We start from the raw sequence: 12,444 nt of genomic DNA on the forward strand, positions 1-12,444 counted from the left end.
ATGGCACCCGCTGGAGCTATGCCTTGACCGCACCATTTCTGTGAGCTCCTCTGCCTTCAACCCGCCCCTACTGTGAATTCCGTACGCCATGCAAGATATGAATCACGCGACAAGTAATGTAGGCTAGAATCATCAAATCCTCCGAGCTACTCAAACACTCCTCAGATCGTTTATTTGTCGGCCTGGAATCCACAATGTGTCGCGTGAACTCGCGTCCACCGCTGATCAAACATAAAATGACACTCTCACTGATGGGCCATGAAGCGACGTGTCGCCGCGACTCCAGTCTACCGTCATCCGCCGCCTATAGAGGACAAATTGTCAGTGTCTCGTGGTTAGCACCGGATCATGGCGAAATTCCCGTACAATCTCTGCCTGGGAGTATTGCTGCTATTTCTCGTCAAAGTGCAGTTCGCTCGAGGTATCCTTTTCGGAGCGGTAAGTCGAAGATTCTCAAGTCCCCATGAATTACCGGCAAGGAACTATCAGAGGAACTATTCATTGAGGAACTATCAGAGTACGCGGGCCAGAGACCCTGTCGATCGGCTCAGGAAGCTCAATATAGCGCTAGCTTTCTTTAATAATCGACCCCGGTACCAAACTCGTGGTCTCAGGGAGTGATCGATTCATCATAGAGAGTGTCTGGAATTAATGGAGGCGGAGATCCCCGCCCCGAATGAAGATAAACTGTATCAAAATGCCACTCTGAGTTTATTCATTGCATCGATTGTTGAGTATGACTTTGGCAGAATCTGTCCTCCATTTCGAAGAATTCCGTGAAATCGAAGCAATTCTGAGACTTGACTGAGGTAGAGTCAAGTTTTGGCTCATTGCACACGAAGCTCCGTTGAATTTCAAAATGGAATCGAGCGAGAAGCTCAAGTTATGACCGTCGGCTTGTCCCTCTTGAGATGGGTCTCTAGGGAGGAGATTTTCAAGGCCACATCCACCAGTGGCCTCAGAGTTTTGGCAGCGTCTTGCTTGCAACGCTCAAGCTCAGGTTCATAGGAGTCCAAGTACATACGTACCGTAGCACCAGTGCTCCCGGTCCCGGAAATGCGGAATACGATGCGCGAGCCATCCTTAAAGACAAAGCGGATGCCTTGCTTCTTGGCCACGCTCCCGTCAACTGGGTCCGAGTATTCGAAGTTATCCGTGAGGGCGATTCGATAGGATTTGCCTCCGGCTCTCCACTCGGACTTCAGCAAGGTCTCGTCGCCGATGAGGCTTTCCAGATGTTCGAAGAGTTTGTTGGCGTCTTCGCTTGAGCAGTTTTCGTAGTCGTACCTAGTGAATAAGTTCCGTCCATAAACGGCCCAGTGATCGTGGAGGAGGTCTTGTACGCTGCGCTTCGTCTTCGCGAGAATCGACAGCCACGCAAGAATCGCCCAAATTCCATCTTTCTCTCGGATGTGATCACTGCCCGTCCCGAAACTCTCTTCGCCGCAGAGCGATAAGAGACCGGCGTCCATCAAATTTCCGAAGTACTTCCAGCCGGTGGGAACTTCGTAAATGGGCTTCTGCTTTTTCTTCGCGACCAAGTCCACGGCACCCGCGGTGGGCATCGATCGAGCGAACCCTTTGATTCCAGACTTGAAGTACGGTACGCATTGCTCAGCCTTGTCGGCAATCACCGCCAGAGAATCGGACGGAGAGACAAAGAAGGCGTTCTTGCCTAATACCATGTTTCGATCGCCGTCCCCATCGAAAGCCGCTCCGAAGTCGTACGCCCCGGTGGCCATCGCGTCCACGAGCTCCTTGGCATAAACCAGATTAGGGTCCGGGTGAGCTCCACCGAAATCCTCGAGCGGAATGCAGTTCACGACGGAAGACGCCGGAGCTCCGAGCTCGTCGACGAAGATGCGGGTGGCGTACGGTCCAGTCACTCCGTTCAGACAGTTGATCAGTATTTTGAAGTCTCCACTCAGCAGCGTCTTGATCGCTCCGAAGTCGAAGATCCCTTTCATGAGGTCGAGATAAGCCGACACCGAATCGACGACCTCGACCACGAAGTCTCCGCAACCGTCGATTTTGAAAGTGGATTTACCTACGACAGCGACGTCGATCTTGAGGTCGTTCACGATTTTATATTCTGCAAGGCTTTTCGATATCTCGAAAATTTTCGTTGTGACTCCGTCCGGCGCCGGACCACCGTTGGCCGTGTTGAATTTGATTCCAAAGTCATTGTCTAGGCCACCCGGATTGTGACTGGCGGTCAGAATGATTCCTCCTAGTGCTTTCTCTTTCCGAATGATAGCCGAGACGCACGGTGTTGAGAAAATGCCGTTCTCACCGACAATCACTCTGGAAACTCCATTAGCCGCGCACATTCTGATGATATTTTCTGCAGCCTGCTTGACGAAATATCTCCCGTCACCTCCAACGACGAGCGTGGAACCTCGGAGTGCATCACCGCAAGAGAGCAGGATCGACTGCACGAAATTCTCGGTGTAATTCGGCTGCAAAAACGTCTTCGTCGGCTTCCGAAGCCCACTTGTTCCAGGTTTCTGATCGCCGAACGGCTGCGTTTTCACGCTTTGCGGAGACGGCATTTTCGCGACGACGATACACACGCGTTCGGTCGCCTGCTCGTTCGCGAGGTCAACCGGGCAGTCAACAAGCGACACGCACTACGTGACCGTAAGGGTAGATTATCAGGCGGGTGGAGAGATCACTAGAAATTTCAAGAGCCCACCCGCACCTCCGGAGAGATATCCATTGGCTTGAGGAATCATCGGCGACGCCCATCCGGAGAGACATACTCGATGAGCTCTCAATTCATGAATTAGTTTTTCCCTGTTTCTGATGCCGAGCAACTATTCGAAATAAGCAACCGAAGCTTCTATGATGGCAAGGTTAGACAGTTTCCATATCAGACCACAGAGGGCGCCCGCTGTTCAACGGCAAGGGCCCAAGGTCTTTTTTCTGACGGACCCGACGACGTTAGTGGCGGGTTGAGTGAGAGAAAATGCCTCTTCTATGATCCCCAAAGCAAACACACTGTGACGATTGTCCGTCCATTCTTTGCCCGAATCTCTTCGATTGTCCACAAGCAGGTTTGATAAGATGGGATAATTTCAAGCCGATAACCTCGCTTCAAAACATTTTGAGATCACACCGTCGCTTCGTTGCGACTCGAAGTCGAATCCGAAGAGACGTTCCCGAAGAAAAGAAGACGCCGTGATATATTCCCTGAGAGAACACTCACTATTTCTTTTGTGATTCGCCGCGGAAAACATTCGCTTCCCCGAACGCTCTCATTTGTTGTTGTCGGCGGCGGCGACGTCGCAGGCGAATCAGACGGAACGAGGAAAAGGAACCAGACTAATTTATTCACATCGGGAACTCCATCGGTAGAGTGAGATCACTTGATTAGAAGCGCGCCATCGCAGAACGACGATCCTGGCACGATTTATGAATTAAAGAAGGACACTCAGCAAGGAAACTTCCATAATTTCACCGCATATTCGGATGCTTTCGTCCAGAGACATTGCTCTGTTTCCTCGTCCCATACAGTCGTAGACCTTCCACCGGAGCTCGAGGCCAACAGTGGCGCCCAAGGATGAAAACTGATCCCGTTCGCAGCGCTGGATCGGGTTTTTCGTAGATCTGTATGTGGCAAGAAAATCAGATTCGGCTCGCACTTATTCTCTTCGTACATTTTGAGATTGCGGAGATCCCACAGGTAACAGCTTCCATCGGTGTTCCCTGTGCACAGATAATCCTCCTCGTAGCAGAGATCGAAGTGCATCCGCTGATTCGTCGTGCAGACCCTCGGAAACTCGTATAAAACTTCCTCGAACTTTCTCAAATCTCTACATTGGATGACGTTGTCCTTTCTCGCGCCAGAGTACAACAATCCACCGTCAGCGGACATACGGAGCTGGGTGATTCCGCCTTTATGACCGACAACCGGATCGTGAGATATCTTCCCAGTTCTGAGATCATAGAGTGCAACACTGTTGCAGTAGGTTCCGACAGCCATCAGACTGTCAGCGACTTCACTGGCGTCGATGGCTGAGACGATGCCGGCTTGATACTGTTTCCACGTGCTCACCTCCGTTGATCGTCCGCAGTACTCGACTTCGAAAATCCGCACAAATTTCTTGTAACCCGCGCAGACTTTCTCTCCGGACCTCAAGAACTGTACTGAGTACGCCGCGACGAGTTCATCCAGATGATTCTTCGCTACGTAACTACAGAGGAGTTTCCCCGTTGTTGCATCGTATAAATGCAAGGGCTGGGTGTTACAGGTGGTCACGAAGGAACTCCTATCGTGGGCCGGGTGCCACGCGAAGTCATTTATCGGTTGGGGTTCTCGGATCGTTGTCAAACGCTCCGTCAGAATTTTGTCCGGAACAAAATACCTGCCCAGGTCCTCCACGGTTTTCCAAGAATGGATCTGATTATCGTCAGTCACAACAGCGAAGTTCACGCCGTTGCTCGCCCACTTCACTCCTTTGGTGAAGTTTTCAAAAACGTCGGTGTACACTAGGGTTGGCGTCACGTCGAATCGCGGTGGGTTATAGGTCCCTACATCAGCTGATTGAGACGGAGGGCAGACTGCTTCGTCCGCGATGGGACACGTCTCCGGTGATTGCGAATCTCTAGCCTCGTTCATCACCTTAACTTCATCCGTCATGGACTCGTCTTCTACTCGGTCGGATTCTGGCTCCGTCTCCGGTCTAGCGTCCTCCGAGTCATCGATTTTGATCACAACCTCCGACACTGCTCGCGCTTCTAAACTTTGCTCCATACGTGAACGAATGAACAAACACAGAACGAAAATGATTCTCCTCGGACGCGCCGCGCACGCAGACTCAAGCGAAGTAGGTCAGGGACCTGTCGCGCTGCGAGGGGCTGGAGACGTCACGAGTACATCGCTCGAGGAAGCTATCCGAGGTGCTCCGAAGCTACGAGAAACGCTCCAAGTCAGAAGAAAACATTCTCCGATCATATGTTCCGCGCCGCCGTACACTGACGCACATGGGCTGTTGTTTACAGCTGAGCAGACGATTCTGACCCGCGTTCTTTCGAATACATTTCAGCGCTATCCGCCGATGACGATCTGCCTCAATGCGAACGGAACATCGACATGGCAGGTAAGTGATGCTGGGGAGAATCGAGTATCCCCGAGGGGGTTACCGCTTATGAAACAGTCATTGGTGTCTCTTCTCTTCAAGTCTGGATGCTTCACTTGCAACTACATGGCCTACCTCTCGATCGTAAGTTCCCCCAGGACGAGAAAGCTCTGCGCTCAAAGCTCACTTCCATGATGATACCCCTAGGAAATAATTACTCGACTCATACCAATCCTTTGTACAGATCAGCCGATGCTCCGCGACCGTGAGTTCCGATGATTTTCCGCGGGCTTTCAAGAATTAGTGTGTCCTGACTCTTCTGGAGTGGATAGATCTTTCGTACATCCGACCTCACAGCAATGAAGGCCCCATGAAAAAACATGCTCGGCTCACCAGATCATTCCACGTTTTCTGCCATTCCAGAGAACATTGAGAGACAACATGTCTTTGGATGAAGCCAACTGTATCCGCTCCAGTTGCATATCCAACTCAGTAAACAGTGTTTGAGTCACCTATTCCCTAATTTCCCTAATGATTGTAGTTCCCCCAGCAACCCACGACTCATTTTTCCTCATTGCCGATGATACATATATCTCCAGGGAGAGACTCGGCACTTGTTGCTGCGGAGAGAGGACTCATCGCTCCTGGTTCAGTTTCAGATCGGGAAATGATGGGTGCCGCCGCCACCGTCAGCTTCCTACGCTGAGCACGAATCATTTCGATCCTTCGGGCTGTGTACAGAGCTTGCATATAGTACGTCAATGATTTTTATAGATTCCTCTAACCCAATCGACACAGATAAAAGCTGGACGAAGAATCGTCGTGTTCCTCCAATAAAGCAATGTTCAACCTATTCTTGCTCGTGTGATGATTGACTGTTGATTCACTTCGGACGACAACACCCTGATAACCTGAACAACGCGAGAAGCACATATATAATTATCAATAATCATATGACTGCAGTAATTAGTGTGGTGGCGCCTAGCGTTCCGACAACCCCTGATTATTTTGTCACGTGTCAAATGGATGATTTCTTTACTTTCGAGCCCGACATGAAACAACTCAGTCGTGTCTCCTCTGCAACAGTTACTCGATATCCGATCCCTGAGCGCAACTGCATCTATTCATTTCAAAAATAATTCCATCGTCAGATTTTATTTCGAGCCGTTTGTCCGCGGACATCCCCCGAAATCGGAGGGTCGTTTCAATTGAGCCGGGAGTTAATCTCCACCTGTCGAAATACACTAAGATGAACACTGCTAGCCGTTATTTCAGTATCTCCGGAAGACTGGCGGTCCAGAAGGGAGAGTATTAAAAAGCGGCTTGAGATTAGCACGGCGTGGGGCGTCGCATTGCAGCCTCACAGATTTTCGTTGAAATCCGGAACGTCTCACGTATGAAATGGTCCATCCCCGCAAGCGGGCAAGCATTACACAAGCATCACAATCGCAACGATGTTCCCAGAGCTCGGGTAGCACAGTTTCACGGAGCTTGTTTTCCCACGGAAAAAACAGGGGAAAGCTTCAGAATGTCGTAGTTTTCCGGCCTCTCTTTGCCCCTAAAATTTACTCTGTATTCCATAGGTCCGCTGAAGATGATGAATCAGCTCCTTCTTCTCTTGTACGGGCAGGAAACAGCTGCGCGCCGCGTTAAAGTTCTGAGAATTTTCCACATCCGCTCGTTAGGAACAACTCCATCGCTGATATATGTATGCGTACATTCTTCCCCTGCCGGAAGACGGTTTACTTACGGCACGAACGATGTGAGCCTCGGTTAATCCCAACGACTGCAGGAACTTGTACTCGTCGTCGAGAGTGCTTCCGGTTATTGTAGTATCGTCTTTGCTGATGGAAAAGTTGGCGTTATCTTCGGCGAAATGCACGACAGCGTGTTTCGATGCCCAAGGCGGACAACCACCTGTCAAGACGGACGAAATGGGACACACTTCGAAATGCAGATTCTGCTTTCGAGCCTGGTTGTAACAGTTGCCAGACGGATCTTCGAAGACCCGATAACCATGTCCGACCCGTGTACAATGCAGAGTGTCCATCACCGCCTGAACCGAGTTCCAAGGTCCCGATTCCCCCGCGTGGGCAGTTCTATTGATGCCTTCTCTTTCCGCCAAGTGATAAACTTCAATTTCTGTCTTTGTAAAACCGGCGTGGATGGTTTCATTCTTGGCAATGTCGATCCCTCCTACAATGTCTCTGTACTTCTGGCACAACTGAACGATTTCCCTGGCCCAGTCGTCGTTTTCGAGCACGCAGGTCAAGATCTGCCTCGAGTTTACTCCGAACTGTTGTTTGCCTTCGTCCAAGCCTTTCTGAACGGCTTGAACGACATCGCTGCCCGAATACCGTGAACTCGCACTGAGCAACAGCTGTGGACCATGACGGACTTCGAAATAGGCGACTCCGTCCCGGGCCTGATCCTCACAGAGCTCGTAGGCGATACGGGTCCAGGCCTCGGGATCGTCGGCGAAGAGGGCCGAAACTGTACGGAAATCTTTCAAGAAGTCCGCTAGAGTTGTGGAGGTTGTTTTCTGGAGCCATCGACGTACGCCGTCTGCCGACTTGACACCGATATCGGCTTTCCGCTTCCTGAAAAATGTCAGCCAAGATTCGAACGTCGGAATGCCCTGCGTAACTCCCGCATAGATCGGGACGAGTCGAAGCACCAGCATACTCACGTCGCGTACTCCCATATTGTGCTGTATCGGATGGAACCATCCAGATGGAGGTGCAGCTCCACCTAGAAATTAATCGGCGGTGTTGGACTCAGCATTTTTTCCGCAGCGAGAATCCTGACGCGGCCCATTCACAGTGGTTTTCGCACTGAAGTAGGAGATGAAACCGTGTTCGAGCTCCGAAACGAGGGAGCGTGTTCCCCGACCACGAGTGAGTTTTCGAATGAGTCCTGGGCGATTCAATATCGGCGGCAAGGAACAGGAGAACACGCGTGCGTCTTCTGTTTTCCTTTCGCGTCGTAAACAACCCCGAGAGACACGCATCAGCTGATCAACGTCACTTCACAGCGGGGCATCGGGAAGTGACGATCGAACATGCAATTATAAATCCTCCGGCTGTTCCTGAATTCATGGCTTTGATCAGCTGATGGAGGGATGGTCCACCGCGTCGCGTGGGGTAGTGGGACTCTGTTCCGATGGATCAGGGATTCGACACCGGCTTTTTCTGAACGATTCGCTTACCCTTGAGAGTGGTCTCTTCGAATCGTCCGCTTCCCTGATGAAGCTCATTGTCGGTGTCTAGAACGAAATTGCACAGTTTGTAGATCGAGAAGCACGCGGCTCAAACGGCGGGCGAGAAACTCGATGTTTGGAACGCGGCGCTGTGGCCCTTGTTGTGGTGGAGATCGGGGGACAAGTCGGAAACCAAACACGACATCGACCAGCAGAGGGAGCCACGGGGCTGACTCCACGAGGCTGCTCGTACGAGAAAGCTCCTCCGGAGTTCGGCATGAGCCGGATATGCCCGGGGAAACGTAGAAAACTGAATGCTGGATGTATGAGCTGGGAAGTACAAAATCGGAATCGCCTCCTGAGAGAGCTCCAGACAGCGGAATCATTAGACGTTTAGCGCTCACAGAGGAGTTCACCAATGGAATGTCGCGACTCGCGACAGAAAATTGCATTGTGCCGCCGTTGCGGCTGTCGACTGAGATAAATAGTTTTAATTGTCGCGACTCTTTTCCCAGATGAACCTACTCATACTCAGAGACAATAGAGTGTCTGACAAACTGAGTGAGTGACAGACTTGTTCCACAAAATGAGTTGAATTCACAACAAGATTCGTTCGACTCACCATCGTATATACCAGAAAACCCACCAGTCAACGATACGGTCCGAAACTACTGATGTTCAAATTGGTTGCGCCGCAATCACCTCGACCACAATCGAGGACGGATCAAGAGTAAGCCCAATCCGCGACGGATTTCCTCCTCAATTGTTCTCTCTAGACCGCGCTCATGATTCAATATGGATCTACAGACGTCGCGCAGAACTAGATTGAAGAATGACGCGATCATCTCATGTGGGGTCCTCCATATTCTAGGCTTCCACGGAAAGAGCTCGAGCTCAGAGCAGGTGGACCGCATGATTGCAGTCGGATAAGAGACTCTACTACGGAAAAGGAATCTGGCGGTGGGAGAGGAGATTCTGAAGGAGATCCTGTTTTGATGGACGGATGTCTACTGATACGGACACGGGACGATTCACTGAATGTTATACTTACATGTCAAAGACACCGAGTGCCTGCGATATCCAGGCCTCTGTTTTGTGCCGCGGGAGCCGTCGCGGCCGCCGATGAAGCCGCTGCTATTCGTTCAGTGGGTCATTTCGGGGAGGCTTGAGCTCCCGACGAAACGGCGGGCGCGCAACGACCAGAATTTGCTCAAAACATTGTCAGAAAGGAACAGAGTTGTTGGCGCTGAAGGAAGCACCATTGAAATAGCGGCTGCCGGCGTCATCCCGCATGCGCCGGTCGTCTAGTCGAGTGAAAAGCTCCAGCCGCTGCGGCCGCAGCGGCAGCAATTAAAACATGAGCGAGCTCCGCAAGAAAGAAACCAGCCTGAGGTAAGTTGCCGGTGAGCAATTGCTGCAACGAGCGAGAAGGCAGAAAACCACCGAAAACTTAGTCTTCCAAAAAACTTCTCGCGAAGGAGCGGAGAATTTAAAAGAATATCATGGGTATCTCGCAGCGAATTCCGGAGCGAAAATTGATGATGAGCACGAAGTACTGAGTCAGATACTACAAAACGTTTTCGGAAAATAGGAGTGAAGGTGATGCCTTATTCACGATAATAATCTTCGCTCAGATGCTGGGGATTAGACTCGGCGATCGTTGGAGCGAATCCTTCCCGAAATGCTTCGAGCCTCGCAGAAGTGCTCTTTTCCGGGCTTGCGAGCGTCGTTTTCGTTGCTGCAGACTGTGATGATTTTCGTGGTGGAGGTTGGAGCTTATGCAGGTGGACTGTCTGGAAATGCGGAATCGCATCCCGGTCCGGCGGAGCGCGCAACGGTGGGGAGAGACCGCATCAAGAATCGAGGCATCGATATCTCAATCGGTACCGACGGCTCTGTCGCTCAGACGATGAGGACATTTCCAACATCCGTGTCTGCAAAAAACTGGAATCGTGCCAGGAGTCTAGGCGTGCTGCAGGGAGAGAGTTCCCTCCGTATTCTCATGTACGTGTTCTGACGGGTTGAGCCGACCACCGAAACATGAGCAGGCTTCTCCGAAATTATTTAGTCAATTTGTTCGTCGTTTTCCTGGTCGACCAGGCTCTTGTTTCTGTCACTGGATTCGGAAATTCCGCAGCACCATGATGTTTCATAGGAAATCTGATGATTCCGCAGCGAAGCTAGTGAGCTGATTTCTCCAGGCACCATATAGGGCCTCTTGTCCAAGGGCCATCCGTTCTTGATAATCAGGTTTCTCGTCTAGTGAGGTCTTCACATGTATGATTTGTAAGTTCTCCAAGGAAAGATGGGGTATCGGGATTCCGGGGGAAAATTTTTGATAGACGCTCGTTGTTAATGCCAAGAGAAGCTGCGACTGCATCCTTGATCTTTGACTCCCTTTGTGAAATTTTCTCCTTCAGAAGCCACAGCTGTCTTCAGGCGGGAAGGTGCTTCTTATTCCGTTCATTTTTCATATCTTCTTCAACATCGCGTACCCACCAGTGGAAAGAAGATTATTCATCTTGTAATAGAATATCGAAAGCTCGCGAAAGCGTGTCTATTCCCGGGCGTCCTTCCAAGCCTTCCCCCCGCAATCCCAACCTCGTTCATCGGATTTCGAGCTCTAAGCCGCGTTCACGGCTCTCACTCGTCCGTCTCTATCGGCACGGCGTGATTATCGATATCGATTTCAAAACGAGCCTCGGATGACGACAAGCCTCGAGTTGATTCTCCTTCTGCGGATGACGGGAGGAAAGTGAAGAGAAACTCGCCTTCGAATCGCCTGGAGAAGTTGCGAAATCGTCGTCGGTCGGAATGACCTCCATTGTCTTGCCGTCGAGAATGTGATATGCGTGTCTCGGTTAAACTAAGTTGATGGCACACGGTCAAAACTAGCAGTCATAAAACGTCAGCAGGGGGACTTCTTGGACATATTCGAAATACAATAGTAGCACCCGGACGGAGAATTTTTTCTTTGTTTTTACTCAAAATTCTTGTACTTACGTGATGAACGCAATCTGTCTCGGTTCATTGTTTTTCCTCATTTCGACATGTCGTTCGACGGCGAACATTCGACTGATTGTGAGTGACTCTCGTTCTGATGGCCATTAATCCCTTCAAGGGCTTTTCGGGGAGAAAAAACTTGACGACTCCTCTTAAGGACGAATACCGACGTTTGACAATCAGACGGGGTGATTCAGAAAAACAATGATAATGAATTTTACGAATAGGAGACAGTCAAGCGTCTCATCGACAGTTGTAGCTGCTGTCAAAGTCGAAGATATGTTACTACGGGGATCTCATTTTGAACAGCTGACATGCATCCTCCGTCCTGCAAGTCCTTTCAAACGAAAGAAACTCGCGGCTCCCCGATAGCAATTACGAGGCCACCCGCTTCTCACTTACCAGAAAAGAACGAGTGAGGCCTTTACGGCCGCCGCCGACACCAACGATAAATAATACAACTACAGCCGGCGAGGCATCGGATACACACGAATTATCAACTTCTGCGACAAATGTTCTCAAGTTTCCTCGGTGAATTCCTGGGAAAGCCAGGAACAAGGAACTTTATACTCGGACGGAGCGAGAAGTATCAATTCGAGAGTCACTTATTCCATCGGAATGGAGTATCGATCATTGGTCCGCTCTTTTTCCGTCGATCGTCTCCCCTTGAGGGAGCATCCCGGAGCCGTGGGGACTTCGCTTAATGATAATGCATGCGAGTTCATCGGCTCGACAACGTCTTTTTTGTCTTTGGGGACCTGAAACACAGTTTCGCTTCAATCGGTGGCTCCGTCGCGTGCATACGTCATACGCTGCGTATATGCCGTCGTAAATGGAAAATGAACGGTTGTTCCCGCCTCCAAGATCGTCGAGAAGCCCATTCGTTAGACGAAGCCGATGTTCTTCCGTCCGTGTCTCCGTTTTTTGGTCGGCCAGGCTACACTCGGTGGAGATGTCGTCTCAATTCTTGAAGCAGCTATTCCATGTCGTTCTCGCTCCAAAGTCATGATCGTTGTCGCCTCGAATACAGAGCAAGATTCGAAAATTGGGGTAATTCCGAACGATTTCGGAGAAAAAAAGCTGCGACTCCTCCGGGTTGTACGTCTCCGTTCGCTGCTGGATTGGTCGAGCTTGTCGGAATGGTAGGCGGGAATGGCTGTG

At 50.7% G+C, this 12,444-nt stretch overlaps 3 protein-coding genes across 3 annotated transcripts; all 3 read right to left on the reverse strand.

The window, feature by feature from the left end:
- Positions 1 to 688: 688 nt before the first annotated feature.
- Positions 689 to 2,609, reverse strand: Pgm1 (phosphoglucose mutase 1). The gene has a single exon (XM_003741622.2). The coding sequence runs from the start codon at positions 2,550 to 2,552 to the stop codon at positions 879 to 881; it is 1,674 nt and encodes a 557-aa protein (XP_003741670.1). The 5' UTR covers positions 2,553 to 2,609; the 3' UTR covers positions 689 to 878.
- Positions 2,610 to 3,355: 746 nt separating this feature from the next.
- WDR79 (Telomerase Cajal body protein 1 homolog) lies at positions 3,356 to 4,928 on the reverse strand. Its single transcript, XM_018638852.2, has one exon. It carries the CDS (start codon positions 4,754 to 4,756, stop codon positions 3,434 to 3,436), a length of 1,323 nt encoding a protein of 440 aa, XP_018494368.1. The 5' UTR covers positions 4,757 to 4,928; the 3' UTR covers positions 3,356 to 3,433.
- A 1,305-nt stretch (positions 4,929 to 6,233) lies between these two features.
- Positions 6,234 to 8,454, reverse strand: LOC108864016 (adenosine deaminase-like protein). Its single transcript, XM_018638860.1, has 5 exons — positions 8,290 to 8,454; positions 7,771 to 7,832; positions 6,832 to 7,681; positions 6,651 to 6,738; positions 6,234 to 6,312 (listed from the first exon to the last, which is right to left on the reverse strand). Exons 1-5 carry the CDS (start codon positions 8,335 to 8,337, stop codon positions 6,302 to 6,304), a joined length of 1,059 nt encoding a protein of 352 aa, XP_018494376.1. The 5' UTR covers positions 8,338 to 8,454; the 3' UTR covers positions 6,234 to 6,301.
- Positions 8,455 to 12,444: the final 3,990 nt, after the last annotated feature.

The sequence above is a fragment of the Galendromus occidentalis genome, unplaced genomic scaffold (genome assembly GCF_000255335.2).
Source record: "Galendromus occidentalis unplaced genomic scaffold, Mocc_1.1 scf7180000077190, whole genome shotgun sequence".
Taxonomy (NCBI): domain Eukaryota; kingdom Metazoa; phylum Arthropoda; class Arachnida; order Mesostigmata; family Phytoseiidae; genus Galendromus; species Galendromus occidentalis.